The sequence below is a fragment of the Rhineura floridana genome, chromosome 2, assembly GCF_030035675.1.
Source record: "Rhineura floridana isolate rRhiFlo1 chromosome 2, rRhiFlo1.hap2, whole genome shotgun sequence".
Taxonomy (NCBI): Eukaryota; Metazoa; Chordata; class Lepidosauria; order Squamata; family Rhineuridae; genus Rhineura; species Rhineura floridana.
In genome coordinates, this window is record NC_084481.1 from 143,402,905 (window position 1) to 143,419,549 (window position 16,645).

The window sequence follows — 16,645 nt, forward strand, 5'->3', positions numbered from 1 at the left end:
TGAGGAAATTGTTTTGGATTGTCTCTAAAGACAAAGTAATTTCGGTGTCCCAACCCCAGACAGAAACGCCATACAAAATCTGAGGAATTACTTTGGCTTGGTAAATTTTTAAAGCAGGGAGAATCAAATTACCCCCTGCCAAGTGATAGAACTTCAAAATTGCTCCCACAGTTTTTTCCGCTATTTGTTTTGTAATTTGTAAATGCCGTTTCCAAGAGAGCGTGTCAGAGAAACATACCCCCAGGTATTTATACTCACGACACTGTTCCAGCTGATGGCCAGCCAGTGTCCATCGGTGCCCTTTAAACCGTTTACCGAAAACTAAAACTTTCATTTTCCCATAGTTAATGTTTAGTCTTTCGTTCGTACAAAGGGTCTGGAGTGTTCTCAACAGCTTTCTTAGGCCGATGGGCACTAACGAAAGGAGAGCCATATCATCAGCATAAAAGAGCGTAGAGAGTTTCTTAGACCCGATAGAAGGCGGAAAGTATTGGGAACCAGATAGTTTGGAAATCATACTATTTATAAATACATTGAAAAGCAGTGGGGCTAAGAGGCATCCTTGTTTAACACCCCTCTCAACCAATATCGGATTGGTCATGTTTCCATTTTGGCTTACTCTTACCATGGCATTGGTATTGAGATGAATGGCCCTTATAAGATGTAACAGACGACGGTCAATGTTCAAATTATATAATTTAGTCCAAAGAGCATTCCTATCTACAGAGTCAAAGGCTGTAGCCAAGTCGACAAATGCAACATAGAGATGCCTTAAAGGGCCAGCCATACTGTGTTTAGCCAAGAAGTATAAAGTCAAGCAGTGGTCAGTCGGAGACGAACCTTTCTTGAAGCCCACCTGTTCAGGGGATATAAGCTGACCTCTGTCCACCCATTGTTGCAACTTTTGGAGGAGGAATTTACTGTAGAGTTTGGAGGCCACATCTAATAAGCTGATTGGACGATAGTTAGAGGGTTCAGAGGGGTCTTTTTTTTATAAATTGGGACAATGATATTGCGTTTCCACCCTTCTGGTAGAATGCCAGTGTTGTTAATTCTGGTAAATAAGCGAGCCAGAAGGGGCGCCCACCAGTCTGGAAATTGTTTGAAAATTTCAGGGTGAAGAAAATCTTCACCCGGGGATTTACCGTTTTTCAAAGAATCAATAAGGGCTCGTATTTCTCCGACAGTAACTGGGGGCCACGGAGGAAAGTTTAAGGTATCACAATTCAGTAGATTACTTTGAGATGATGTTGTTGAGGAGTAAAGCCTATGAAAATGGGTGTGCCAAACTGAGGACGAAATTCGCTCCATGTTTAAAGATTTAGACAAACCCATCCCTGAATTAACCAAATTCCAAAATTGGCGCTCTTGATTTCCAGAGACCGCGTTGGCTAGTCGCTGCCAGGAAAGATCAGTAAAATTACCTTTTTTTAGTCTTAAAAGGTTTCTATAAGAGGCCTTCTTTAGTTTGAAAAGTTTGTTGAGTTGTGCGGAGGGATACTTAAAAGTCAGAAGTAAAAGAGATTTAAGCTTTCTTTTAACTGCTCTACATTCTTGGTCAAACCAAGAGTGTGGAGGGTGTCTTTTAAGGGACCCTTGGCTCTTTTGGGTCAGACTGGGTCTGAGTAAAGTAAGAATAAATGGAAAAACCTGAACAGGGTCCAGCATTTCGTCTATAACTCCCTGGCGGATTGAATGAAATAAATCACTCCCCAATTTAAACCACTTCATTTAAGGCAAGGTGGGCACACTCAATTAAAAACATAGAGCACACCTAGAATTTTGCTAGAATATATTTCACCTCCCACTGTTTTATCTTGTGCAAATTGAGACACTCCTGATCTCCACTGGAGACTATACTGCAGAATAGTCAGTGCCATTATTCCACAATTATTTTTTTTATTTTTTTTAGTGTACATTTTGCAAAGCGTTGCTGTACTTCACATATTCACAGAAATAGAAGCAAAATAGAATGATTTCCTATAGAAAAATTCAGCAAAATTGCAAAGGAAATCAGACATATTTAAAGTGACTATCTGAACAATGTCAACTTAATAATGTTGCTTCCTCCCTGCTAAAACAAGATCAGCGCAGCACGTCTTGTTTCTGTTATTTGGGCTGATTGCAGGTGTTGCCACCACTCACCATATGCTCAGAGGCACATGTTACCAAATTCTTCCAAGCTACACAGCAAGTGGATTGGACTGTGAAAGACCAACCCAAATGGTGTTTGCATTTTGATAAATTGGTAGGGCAGTCCAATATCTCAGAGAGGAGGTCAGGTCTCCTGCTCCCCTGGTGCATTCACTATAGCTGCCCAATTTCCCTGCTTTTTAAAGTTTGATAGAAATATCTGTTGGCTATAGGTACGGTCTTAAACCGCAAGGTTTTTTGCCTATTAGTGAATTTCTCTGCTTTTTAATCCAGGAGGTAAGAAATGGGATCCTGTGCAAGTTTGCTCAGAATGGAGTGATCATTTGCATGCTTATTGAGTTCAGTGGGATTTACTCCCCTGCAATCATGCTACGATAAGTGAAACTGACCACAGGAGATGTGGAGGGAAGGAGGAGGGAGGGGAGGAGGGGGATGACAGCAGGAAGGAGGGGAAGGGGAAGGTTTGATCATTTGCATGTTTATTGAGTTCAGTGGGATCTGCTTCTGTGAAATCATGCTTAGGATAGGTAAAAGAGTGGCTGGACAACCAGCCAGATGGGCGACTAATAAATCTAATAAATAAATAAATAAAACTAACCGGGGGGGGAGGGAAGGAGGGACAGGTGGAGTGGGCAGGGAAGAAGGAAGAGGGGAGGGAAGGAGGAAGGGAGAGGAGAAGGGAATATTATAATAATAATAAAATTTTATTTTTTAGGTCACCTATCTGGCCGTATGGGGGGGGGGGGAGCCAGGTCTGATCATTTGCATGCTATTGATTTCAATGGGATTTACTCCTATGTGGTGTAGCGGTTAAGGTGTTGGACTACGACCTGGGAGACAAGAGTTCGAATCCCCACATAGCCATGAAGCTCACTGGGTAACCTTGGGCCAGTCACTGCCTCTCAGCCTCATGAAAACCTTATTCATAGGGTCGCCATAAGTCAGAATCGACTTGAAGGCAGTACATTTACATTAATTTAATCATGGTTAGGATAGGTAAAACTGAGCATGGGGGAGGAGCAGGAGGAGGGGAGAGGAGAGGAGAGGGAAGGAGAAAGGGAGGTGAGAGGGAAGCGGAAGGAGGGGGAGGGGGAAGGAGGGGATTGGAGGGGGAGGGGCAAAGGAAGGGTCAGAGGAGGGAAGGTTTGATCATTTACATGCTTAGTGAGTTCGATGGGACTTACTCCTGTGCAATCATGCTTAAGATAGGTAAAACTTAACATGGCGTGGGGGTGGGGAAGGAGGTGATTGGAGGGGAGGGGATAGGAGGGAGGAGAAGGGAGGGTGGGTTTGATCAGTTGCATACTTTTTGAGTTCAATGGGATTTATTTCTGAGCAATCATGTTTCAAAATGGAAATGGACTGCCTTCAAGTCGATCCTGATTTATGGCGACCCTATGAATAGCGTTTTCATGGTAAACGGTATTCAGTGGTAGTTTTACCATTGCCTTCCTCTGAGGCTGAGAGGCAGTGACTGGCCCAAGGTCACCCAGTGAGCTTCATGGCTGTGTGGGGATTCAAACCCTCTTCTACCAAGTTGTAATCCAACACTGACCTGAGGGAGGGGCAGGGAGGGGAGGGGGAGGAGACTGGATGGGTGGGCACTGGGCAGAGGTGAGCTTCATGGCTGTGTGGGGATTTGAACCCTGGTCTCCCAGGTTGTAGTCCTAGGATAGGTAAAACTGGAGGGAGGGGGAGGGGAAGGAGGAGGAGAGGGAAGGAGGGGATGGGGAAGGGTGGGGTGAAGGAAGGGAGAGTGAAGGGGCAAGAGGAAGGGGATAGGAGGGAGGAGAAGGGGAGGGCAGGTTGGATCATTTGCATGCTTTTTGAGTTCAGTGGGATTTACTCCTGTGCAATTATGCTTAGGATAGGTGAAACTGACCTGGGGAGGGGTGGGGGAGGAGGGCAGGAAGGGGAGGGGAGGAGATTGGATGGGTGGGCACTGGGCAGAGGGGAAGCCCCTTTCCTTTCCAAAAGGAAAACACTGTGAACAGTATCATTGCTTTTCAGGGTTTCCCCCACCTTCTTATTCTACAGCAGAAATGTAGCCTCCCACCCAAATTTAAACCAAAGCTGTCCCTGGCCACATCCACACCAGATGGCTTCTCCCAAAGAATCCTGGGAAGTAGTGAAAGGTGCTGGGAGTTGCTAAGAGACACCCTGTTCCTCTCACAGAGCTTCAAGCAGAGCAGCTGACTGTTCAACCACTCTGGCCACTGGAGCTCTGTCAGGAGAATAGCAGTCTCCTCTCAGCACCCTTCATAAACTACACGTCCCAGGATTCTCTGAGGTAAGCCACAACTGTCTCACGTGAAATAAAAGTCTGGTGTGGGAGTGGCACCCTGATTAGGCAAGCCAAGCAGCTGTGAGTCTGGCTTTTAGAACACTCACAGTTGGTTCTTACTGAGCATGCCTGACATTATCATTCAGTTCAATGCAAAATTTATTAAATTAATTAAAAATCAGCCAGGCATTTTTTTTAACTTTTAAACTGCAGAAGATAAAGGTCAGAGTATGGGGCAAGGTCAGTATTAGAATTACAGGTACTTTGTGAACATGGCTGATTTTTAATGAATTTCAACAGATTATGAGAACTATGAGAGAAAAAAGTCCAAGAGGGATCTGGTTTTTCTCTCTCTTTAGACTTTGAACTGTCAATTCTTTCTGACTGTTTTGTTTATCACCATGAAAATTGAGAGTTGTTAAGCAAGCGTTTCTGAGTTCAGGACTATAAGTTTTGTAAAGTTTTGTTTTGAAATGAGCTTATGGGAAGCATCAGAATGGCATGGGGGTATTTTCAATTTAACATTGCGGAATGTGAAAAATCCACGCTGGCTATAGTATACAGCCATTCTCATGGTTGTATAATAACCTGAGCTATTCTATTACATCTACAGGAGAGTCACCACCATCCAACATCTTTGGAAGAGAAGTTATTCTTTGATAACAGATACTACCTTGAGCTGATGCTTGCATATTCTTTCAGCTATTTCATATTTATTTTTTAAAAACCTAACTTTTAAACCAAGAAGCAGCATACAAAAGCTGTAAGTTTACTTGATGGGAAAGTAGTAGTTGAAAACATTTCTGAGTTTATGAAAATCAAACACTATCCATACTCACTCAGACAAAAGCCAGTATTTCTTACAGTGCCTCCTCCACAGCGGATCATGACTTGAAAGTTGATTTAATCTACGACTTACGTAACAGCAGCTGTAAAGACAAAGTCAATTTAAATTTGCGTACAAGTAATAAAAAACCAGGTTATTACGCTTATACTTTTAATACAGATGTTGAAGAATTTCTAGTTATAGAAGTTAAAAATTATGCATGGTTTTACATATATCTTTAAGACTCATTTTTCTAAGACTCATACCCTAATGCATTTTCATCACTGCTCCACAGCAGTTGTGTTATGGAGTCCTAGGAGCTTCCATCTGCACCCCCCGAAGCTGCTGGGTGATGTCATCAGAGGGTGTAAAGTGGAGTGGGAAACCCATGCCTCTCCTGATGTTGGTGAACTCCAACTCCCAACAGCCCTAATCAGCATGGCAATTGGTTGCAAATGATGGTAGCTGTAGTCCAACAACGTTTGAAGAGCCAAAGGTCTCCTATCCTTGGTTAGAGTGAGGTGTCATCAGTATTCCGATTATTGCTTGACTTAGGTAACGAGCTGGGTAAGGGCCAATAAATGGAAGCTGAATTCTGACAAAATAGATGTGTTACAGTAAGTTGTTACCATATTCAGGAATAAAGCAAGTTGTTACTATACTGAGTAACATGCTCTTGAAGAAGACTCAGAAGCTTTAGTTAATCTAGAATTATGAGACCACATTCTGCACTCAGGCACATTTTCCCAGGCATTTGAAGCTTTCTAAGTTGATTATTGTTTCACCTGGTCTGTTGTTTTTAGCTGCCTTGGCTGTTAACAGTGTCTTTTAGTATTATTGTGGGGTTTCTTTTAAACATTTGGTTGCTTGCTTTTCTTTCATGTTTTGTACCCCGCCTTGGTATCCATATTGATGAAGGGTGGGTTATAAATATTTTTAATAAACAAAATACATCAACAGCTTAAATATGCAGCTTAAATTTTATTATTATAATTTGGTATATATGAATAAGCTGTATGAGTAAAGCCATGCCAGCTTAAGTAAGGTTTAATAATAGACTTTGAGCCTCCATTCTAAACTAGACCAAAAAAATCAACCTATTTACCAAAGTTACATAAATATCTCCAAATTAATTTTTTTCTATATCATTGGCTCCTCCATCCCATCCCCAAATTCAGAAGAATCATGAAGAAAGTCACAGAAAGCACCCCTAACACTGCTTTGAATGCTGTTCAGTAGAGTTCCCAGACTTGTAGGAACAGCTTTGCTGGAAGAAAGAGGGAGGAAGATAGACCTATCTTTTCATAGATCCTTGGAGCCATATTCTGAACATTAAAGAACACCCAGTATCCATCAATAATCCAGTCTTTTAGGCCTATAAACCTGACACTGGATTCTTATTTACAATGAAGTAAGTCACAATTAAGATCACAGTCTTTGGTAATTGTCTCAGTCCACAGAATACAACCTGCATGTACAGAGTAGGTTCCAACATGTAGTTCAGCTTTTTCAATTATGCAAAACCAGCCCACTGCAAAAAAAGGAGGGGGGAAGAGTACAGAAATAACCTCTAAGTTCCACCAGGTTGCTAGATCACATGACCATGCTGAAAGGGGTTTGGAATAAGTCTCTCTCCTTGCCCTATCCCACTCCCACCACACCCCACAACAACCCTATTTGGGAACTTACACTGGCTTACGCTATGCTAGCTAAGCCAGGGTGAGGGACTTAACCCTAGTGTCACCCCAGTTAAGCAGTCAAACCCAAGATCCACAGAATCCAAACTCTCTCATCCTGGTGGATCTTGGGTTTGGATTGTGCTGATAATCACTAAAGCAGTAAAAAGGTAAAGGTGTCCCCGCACTTGTAGTGTGACTAGTTTCCGACTCTTAGGGTGACATCTTGCGATGTTTAGTAGGCAGACCGTATATATGGGATGGGATTGCCAGTTCCTTCCCCGGCCTTTCTTTACCCCCCAGCATATGCCGGGTACACAGCTGGTTCACCTACCATTGTTCAGGAAGCTATTAGGTATAAATTGTTTGGACTCTGCAAGTAACAGGTCACCAGTAATTCTATTGCTTGTGACAGATATAGGAGACATCATAGAAACTCAAATCCAGTGATGTAATGAAGCTATTTATTTATATACACACCTGCATAATTTGTGATTTTGCCCAAGTTTTTAAACTTCCGAGCTTCAGCTTTTCAATAATATTGCCGCCTCTGGCAAGGACTGAAGGACAGCAATTTTTAACAAATGAAACAAATGGCAACATGGAACAATTGCTATAGGAAATGGAAGAGAACACTAAAGCCCCATTTTCTAACCACGGGACACCCTACCTAGCCTTTGTTTGGTTTCTTAGCTTCCAGCAAATACAGCACCTTAATTATCAGCACTGAACTTTGATTTTAAAGGATGCCAAACTCAGCCCTTTATACAAGATTCTGTAATAGCATGGAATACACACCTCCGTACCCTTAAGGAAAAGTTTGTGCAAAATTTCCATTAACATTGAAATGCATGGCCATTTGAGTACATGGTACTTGCAACAGAGTATATCTTTCATTTTCACACATTACCACTATCAGATCACATCATAACACAGAAACTGAGGCATGCACTATAATAAAAATACAGTAAGTTAGATACAAATAACGGTAAGTTTAGGGATACCATGGCTTAGCACAACCACACTGGCTCCCAGATAAGACCTTGCAGCTGCTTTGCACCTCCCAGGCATTTCGCTGCCATGCTGAGCTAAGCTATAGTTTGGCTTAGCATCATCCAAACTCAGGTTCATGGTTTAGCTCTCTCCAGGCTATCCAACAGATGTAATGAAGGTCTGTTGTAAGGTTTACAGTGTATGATTTGTCCAGGAGAGGTAAACCACTAGCGAGAGTCAGACAACATACTAAAGCAAACTGTGGCTTAGCTCAGCATGGCACAGCAACAAATATAAACATCTCTTCTCCTGGAGCCCACACATTCATGCTAAGCCATGGTTTCATTTAGGGTGATGTACACAGCAGGGTGTGTTTACAGAAACACACAAGATAATGGTATAGTGATAATGATATAGGGTTGTATTCAATATAGTGCTAAGGCTCCTTATTCAAGAGAAAATCTCCCCCTCTCTCCCCCCCCTTGCATCTTCCCCAAATCCGTTCTGGGAGTTACCCCAACCCTGCAGAGTATATTTGAGGACAGTGTACACATGACAGATGCACATGGATGGAGAAGAGGGCAGAATCCACTTGCATAAAGTTAGCTGAATGCAGCCCACAGAATCCAACACCACCTCTAAGATACCCTCTAAGATGTTGGGATAAAGTCCAACAACACAACATAATGGCACTGGCAATGAGCATTAGATATCTTTTGTAATGAAATATTTTTGTAAGATAAGATTTTAAGTAAGTTGAACACTATTTTCACATCTTTTGCTATAAAGGAGCAACAGTCAAGTATTACTATGCAACATGTTCCTTGGCAGTTTTAAGCAATGGGGATTCTAGAAATAAGAGGGACCCAGTGAAAAATTTAAGGCCTTTTTTTATCTCACCCTTTTAAAAAAAATGCGTAAATCATTTTTTGTGAAAGCAAAATTTGGGGGTTACTGTTGCTTTCTAAGAGTGTCAGCCAATGATGTTCACCAACTGCACACTTGTGCAACATTATCCTTTTACTCTCCTCTTCTTTGTAGCCCCCCATACACAAATCTGCTCCAGAGAGCTCTTCAATCCTCCAGAGGAGATTTTGGGGGCATATGGGGGCTGCCGGGTGAAGAAAGGAAGGGGAAATCTGCTCACATGATATTGGATATCAACTTTAGTTATGAACATGTTAGTTCTAGTTCATAATAAAATGTTATTTTATTTAAAATCTCTGCTTGTTAATCATTGTCATACAATTTATATGTTATAAATAGTAGTGGGGACTGATGGGAACGACAAAGTCATCGCCGCATCTGTACATTCACTGCTAGTACCAGCCAGAGTAGAAGGTGGGCGAGCAGGAAAAATGCCTCTTTGCTATGCCAGCTTCCAGGCTGGCCCAGTGAAGAGGCCCGGATCGGGCCCATTATTACGATGTGACAGCAGCAAGTGGATTCTGTGCCAGCTCAGCTCCTCCCTATTTCAGGAGTTTCTGCTATCTTTTGCTACCTGCCATTTGGGTGGGTGTACTGGGGCGCTACTCTCCAGCAGGTCTCCCAGCAGTGGATCCAGATCTGGGCAGGGCAGACAAACACCTCTTCAAATAAACCCTCCATCATCTTTGGGGTTTGCTCTGTCAGTAACCTGTTTCTCCATTTTAAGTATGAGTTTTTGCAAAGTTAAGAACTTTTCAGACGACAAATATTATTTATTTTACATGTTTGCATCTATTCTTTTGGTTTTTGAAAGAAAATGCAGAAGACTTTTCTTTTTTTTTTTTTTTTTTTTCAATAATTTTTATTCAGATTTTCATAAAACATACAAGACAAAATCATAAAACATTCAAAGACAAAAAACAAAATCAAAAATAGTTAAACAAAAAGAAAAAAAGAAAAAAAAAACAAAAATAAAAAATAAAGAGTAAAATATTGACTTCCCATTTGTCAAAGATCAAATCAGTTATAAGTCTATAATATATAACAATCCTGTCTCTTAAGTCATATTATAAAATCACTTTCCTCCAGTAGTTATCTTACTTAATCATCAAATCTCATAAACATTACTTTATTCTTTCCACAAAAAGTCAAAGAGAGGTTTCAATTCTTTAAGAAATATATCTATCAATTTTTTTTTCCAGATAAGCATATCGATTAATCCATCTCATTACTAATTATGATAATCTTATTGTCATAACCATAGTCAAAATAAACATTTCAATTAATCCATCACATCAGAATCTGTTAGGTTCAATAATTTCAGTAGCCATTGTTCTATTATCTCTATTAGTTCCATTTTCCATCTTCCATCTTCAGTAGTCTTGTTAAGTCCAGTAATTTCAATATCCAATCTTCCATTATCAGTATTCCATAATAATCTTGCTGTCAAAGCCATAGTCATATAGTAAGAGTCTGATGGGAATTACCTCTATCCCAAATATTTTCTTGCCATCCATTCTGAATAGGTTGCTGAAATACTGCTGTAAAATCATATCTCTGTTCTTTTTTTCAAAATACACTGGGTCATCTCTTAAAAGTTTTTCCATTGTCACATGGCTGCAGTTAATTCCATAGATTTTCTCTATATTGGGCTCCATCACATCATTCCAGTCCAGAAGATTATCCATGCCATTGATAACTTTATCTCTAGAATCTTCATTCATTTCTTCAGAGATAACATTGAGTTCCAAACAATAGATTTTATTTCTAAAGTCCATAGACTCCAAATCTTGTTCCTGTTCCACGTTGGTTCCAATCTCCGGGATCTCCTCTCTCACAGGGACCCCTATTCCAGTCTCCAGGGTCTCCTCTCTCACAGGGACCCCTGTTCCAATCTCCGGGGTCTCCTCTCTCACAGGGACCCCTTCCAGGGTCACCTCTCTCACAGGGACCCTTATATCTTTAATCTCCTGCTTCATTTTACTCAATTCAATTTTCATTATCTCAATCTCATCCATTATTTTCTGAAACATAGTTATTTCCAGATTTTCAGCCACTTTCTTAATTGCCATTTTAAAAGAAAAATATAGGAAAACCACTTCTTATTTCAGCAACAATTGGGTTAATTCTCCAAACTTGGTGACATCACAGTATAAACAGAGCAGACAGCCTTATCTCTCCAATAGTTAAGTAAACAAAATGCAGTTCCCAGGATCGAAACAATTAATGGCAATCGTCAAGAAACAGATTCGTCAAAATAAAATAGACCAAAAAGAGAGTAGTCTCAAAACAGTATAATATTTTTCAAAATAAAAATCTGGAATAGAAATCCCTCTTCTGTGTATATCTTTAGAATGCAAATCCAGGACAGCTTTTTGCAACAAAAACAGAGATAAGCTATTAATTAGTGCGTAGCAGAGAGAAGTTATGGCTCCCCAGTGAGATGTCAAAAACTGATCAATCTGGCAAATCTCTTTTAAACAGCAACAATTTAAGTCAAGTAAAAGAAAAATATAGAAAGAAGGGTGCTTGCCTGTTAGTGCGTTCTCTCTTAGAAGATAAGATGAACGTTCGCTTTAACAGATAGAGCTTGCTGTTGAAAATCCGTCCCACCTTCGTCGGCTGGACCTCGTCCCATAAATTAATGAGATCTGGTCGTCCCAACAAAAATAGGCTTTGAGGTTAATCTCTTCGTTTCTCCCTACCCGGGAGAAGTTTAATCAGTCAAAAAAAAAAGAAAAAACTGACTGATATATCTGAATAAGCTTCTTTTGAGGCAGGAGCCCGTCTCAAAAGCAGGCACAGGCTAAGTCACCCTTCCCGGAAGTCCAAGACTTTTCATAGTATTTATCAGTTTGTTTATTGATTGGTTTTCATTGATACAGACTTATGTATCTTCAAATTCAGTGTTATGCTTAGTGTAACCTATTACTCATCATCCATCCAGTTTCTTTCTATCACTGTATTTAATCAACCTTTATTGATCTCTGTTTTAATTCATTACTTTCAGGAATACACAGTCTCAATTTTTTCTGCTTCTTAAAAGTACTATTAAAGAAAAAAATGCACAAGATTGCATTTTCTTTACCTTTTTTATTTTATTCTCTAGTCATTTCTTAGTTTTGTTTTTTTTAAATGACCTCATACTTTCTATGTTTAACTTTTAAATGAACTGATTTACTAACTTTCATTATGTTACTTTTGGTATCTTTAGCTTCCAAACTATTTCTTTAGTATTTTTATCCATTCTCTGAATCGTTTCTCCACTTATGCGATAATGGACATGTTTGTGAACTAGATAGCTTCCAAATTATAGTCCTCTTCGACACCATTCTCTGAAAACGTTCTTTGCTACTTAGTTTTCTACTTACTGACTGCACCCCACACAGTATTTTACTTAGCTAATCAATTTATGTTTTATAACAGACCTTCAGCTGCGCTGAATTTTTGAACATTAAGATTGCAATCCTAAACACACTTCCCAGGTTACAAAGCTCACAGAGTGGAACTTACTTCCAAGTAAACATGCATACGACTGCACTGTAAGCCTGCTATCCCAAGCACACTTAGTGATGTCTGAATGCCATTCATGGTAACACAGTAAGAACAGTTACAAAAGTGGTCTAATGTAGCCAATTCATACTTGCTTAAAAGTAACCACCACTGATCTCATCTGCACTTTTATTATTGATTGATTGATTGATTAGATTTATATCCCGCCCTTCCTCCCAGTAGGAGCCCAGGGCGGCAAACAAAAGCATTAAAAACACAAACATCATAAAAACAGACATTAAAAAACATCCTTAAAAAACATATTAAAACAAAGTATCTTTAAAAACATTTTTTAAAACACAATTTAAAAACATCTTTCTTTTAAAAAAAGGTTTAAAACCATATTAAAAAGCAGTTTGAACACAGACACAGATTGGGATAAGGTCTCTACTTAAAAGGCTTAAAAGGGTTGTTGAAACAGGAAGGTCTTCAGTAGGTGCCAAAAAGATAACAGAGATGGTGTCTGTCTAATATTTAAGGGGAGGGAATTCCAAAGGGTAGGTGCCACTGCACTAAAGGTCCGTTTCCTATGTTGTGCAGAACTGACCTCCTGATAAGATGGTATCTGCAGGAGACCCTCACCTGCAGAGCACAGTGATCGACTGCGTATATAAGGGGTAAGACAATCTTTCAGGTATCCTGGTCCCAAGATGTATAGGGCTTTCTACACCAAAACTAGAACCTTGAACTTAAATATAAATATTTATTTATTTATTATTAAATTTATTAGTTGCCCATCTGGCTGGTTGTCCAGCCACTCTGGGCGACATACAAAATAAAACATACAAATACATTAAACATTAAAAATCTGAAGCAATAATAGTAAAACCTAGCCCACCTCAAAAGCCTGCCTAAAGAGCCAGGTCTTCAAGGCTCGGCGGAAACTCATTATAGAGGGGGCCTGGCGGAGATCATTTGGGAGGGAGTTCCACAGGGTGGGGGCCACAATTGAAAAAGCCCTCTCCCTAGTCCTCACCAGTCTGGCTGTTTCAACTGGTGGGATGGAGAGAAGGTCTTTTGAGGCTGATCTTGTTGGGCGGCATAGCTGATGATGCTGGAGGCACTCCTTCAGATAGACTGGGCCAAAACCGTGTAGGGATTTAAAGGTCAAAACGAACACCTTGAATTGGGCCCGGTAAGCAACTGGTAACCAGTGCAACTCTTTTAGCACTGGAGTGATATGATCTCATCGCCGGCTGCCTTTAATCAGGCGCGCCGCCACATTCTGTACCAGTTGCAGCTTCCGGACCGTTTTCAAGGGTAGCCCCACGTAGAACGCATTACAGTAGTCTAGGCGAGAGGCGACCAGGGCATGTACCACCGATGGGAGCAGATGATTGGGAAGGTAGGGGTGCAGCCCCCGTATCAGATGGAGTTGATACAGCGCTGCCCTGCTTACAGCCAAGACCTGAGCTTCCATGGACACTTGGGAGTCAAGAATGACCCCCAGGCTGCGGACCTGGTCTCTCAGGGGCAATTGTACCCCATTGAGCACCAGCTCCAAATCCCCCAATCTTCCCTTGTCTCCCACGAGCAGTACCTCGGTTTTGTCAGGGTTCAGCTTCAGCTTATTTCTTCCCATCCAGCCACTCACCGACTCCAGGCACTTGGACAGGGTTTCTACAGCCACTCTCGGTGAAGATTTAAATGAGAGAGAGAGCTGCGTGTCATCCGCATATTGGTGACATTGCAGCTCAGATCTCCTGATGATATCCCCCAGTGGCTTTATATAGATGTTAAATAGCACCGGAGAGAGGATGGAGCCCTGTGGCACCCCACAAGTGAGAGGCCAAGGGTCCAAGGGTCTGGTGCCTACCAGAGAGGAAGGAATGGAACCACTGCAGTACAGTGCCCCCTATGCCTAACCTCTCCAGGCTGTCCAGAAGGATACCGTGGTCAACGGTATCAAAAGCCACTGGGAGATCCAGGAGGACAAGGAAGGTGTATTCCCCCCTATCCAATGCTCTCCTCATATCATCCACCAAGGCGACCAAGACTGTTTCAGTCCCGTGTCCAGGCCTGAAGCCCGACTGAAATGGATCCAGATAATCCGCTTCCTCCAAATGCGCTTGCAACTGCTTCGCCACCACCCGCTCGACAGCCTTGTCCAAGAATGGTAAGTTTGAGATTGGGCGAAAGTTGTTCACATCTTGGGGATCCAAGGAGGGCTTCTTTAAAATTGGTTTTATTACTGCCTCCTTGAGGGCTGATGGCATTACGCCCTCTTTCAAGGACACATTTACCACCGCCTTGATCCCCTCGCCCAGTCTGTCCTTGCAGCAAGGGTCGAGTAAGCAGGTGGTTGGCCTTAAGGCTGAAAGCACCTTCTCCACTTCATCAGAAGGAAGAAGCTGGAACCGATCCCACACCACCGGAGAACCACTGGCCGACTCTGGCTCGCTCACTGTATCCATAGAGTGCAGAATCGCACTCTTTAGACAATCGATTTTATCCGCAAAGTGCTTTGCAAACTCATCACAGGAGGTCTTAGAATGTCCCATCAGTTCCGAAGCAACTGGACCGACCAGGCTTCGGACCACTTGGAACAGCCTCCTGGGACAGCACTCTGTGGACGCAATAGAGGCAGCATAAAAATCCTTTTTTGCTGCCCTTATCGCCACATGGTAGGCTGCCGCAGCCGCTCTGACCCATGTCTGATCATCATCAGAGTGGGATTTCCACCACCGTCGCACTAGCCGTCTCACCTCCTGCCTCAGAGTTCACAACCGTGGAGTATACCACAGTGCCGTCTGAGTCCTATTCAGGGGGAGAGGGCATTTCGGAGCCACCCAGTCTAATGCCCCGGTGATTATCTTTTAATAGCTGTTAATGTTGCTGCCTTTGGCAGTTTTGATTATTTTTAGATTGTTTGTATTCATTGTGTTTTTGATACTGTGAGTTGCCTTGGGTGGGTAGGTCCCAAAAGGCAGCACATATTCATGTAGCTACATAAATAATGCAAGAAAGACTCAAGAGGGTAAAAGCAAAAACAAAGAAGTTTTTTGAAGTCTACTTCATATAATACATGGAAGCTCCTACAGAGGTCTGCTTATTTTGATTCCATATTCACCTCAAATTTTAGCACAGACTGCCAGAGGCACAATCTGGACGTGTGAATGATTCCATTGCAAGGCATACACACAGCATGTCAAACTTTTACTACACTACCCAGAACAGACATTAAAAGCGCAGTTCATACCAGCACTTTGCCAACCTGGCCCCTGCTTAGGAATCCCACTTCCCAGTGCTGTCGCTGCTGCTGGCCCCATCTAAAGCAGTTCTACTAGTGTTTTAATAGCTCTTAATGTTGCTGCCTTTGTCAGTTTTGATTGTTTTTAGATGGTTTGTGTTCATTATGTTTTTATGATACTGTGAACTGCCTTTGGTTAAGTACCACACTAGGCATTACCTGGGGGATGCATTTAATAGTCTGGTGGTTTTCTGTAAGCAAGAAACAGCCTCACTTTTAATCAGAGGAATGACAAGACGGTGGGGAGGGCACTACTTAACTTTTTCCTCTCTGGCCATTTCATGAGAAATCCCCCTCTCCCAGTTGCTTTCCACCTGCAGGAGAAAAGATGGCAAGGGCCAATTTATTTTCTACTGCATGTGGAAAAGCAGCTTTTAAGGCACATCCAACACACATTTAGAGCACATGCCTTTTCTCAAAGAATCATGGGAACTGTAGTTTGTTAAGGGTTCTGGGAATTTGTAGCTCTGTGAGAAAAACCACACTTCCCACTATACTTTGGGGAAAGTCACACAATTTAAATGCGTGTGGGATGTACTTTAAATGTATGGTGTCAATCTGCCTTGTGTGTGAAATGAAATAGAAGTGGAAAGGCTTGTATCTCTCCCCTAATTTATCAACTAGACAGCAGAGCAGCCTGTGGCTACTATTCATTTAAAAAAAATTGCCAGGAGATGGTTATACTCATATCAGGTATATCATCTAGCAAACTCAAAGCATGTGATGCTGAATCAAGTCCAAGAAACCCACCTTGGCATGTACCTTGCACTAAGGATAAAGCTTCCCATACTAGAAATCCCACCAATATATTTTTCTCCCTCCCAGTAAGAGGATTTTAGGCATCCACCTTGTGGTATCACTAGAGCAGACTAGCATTTACAGTGTTACACAAGCATCTGTTGACACAGCCACGCTGTGGTGAAAGAAACCTGTCTATCAGCACAGGGACAGCTTGGAGGGTTCTTTAATGCACTTGGGACCCA

The 16,645-nt window shown here is 41.7% G+C and overlaps 1 protein-coding gene across 1 annotated transcript in view; it reads right to left on the reverse strand.

The window, feature by feature from the left end:
• FBXO3 (F-box protein 3) overlaps positions 1-16,645 on the reverse strand; it is a 46,730-nt gene that overhangs the window by 29,304 nt on the left and 781 nt on the right. The window contains exon 2 of the mRNA XM_061610734.1: positions 5,278-5,367. Within this exon, the coding sequence (XP_061466718.1) occupies positions 5,278-5,367 (90 nt within the window). The remainder of the gene's footprint in view (positions 1-5,277; positions 5,368-16,645) is intronic.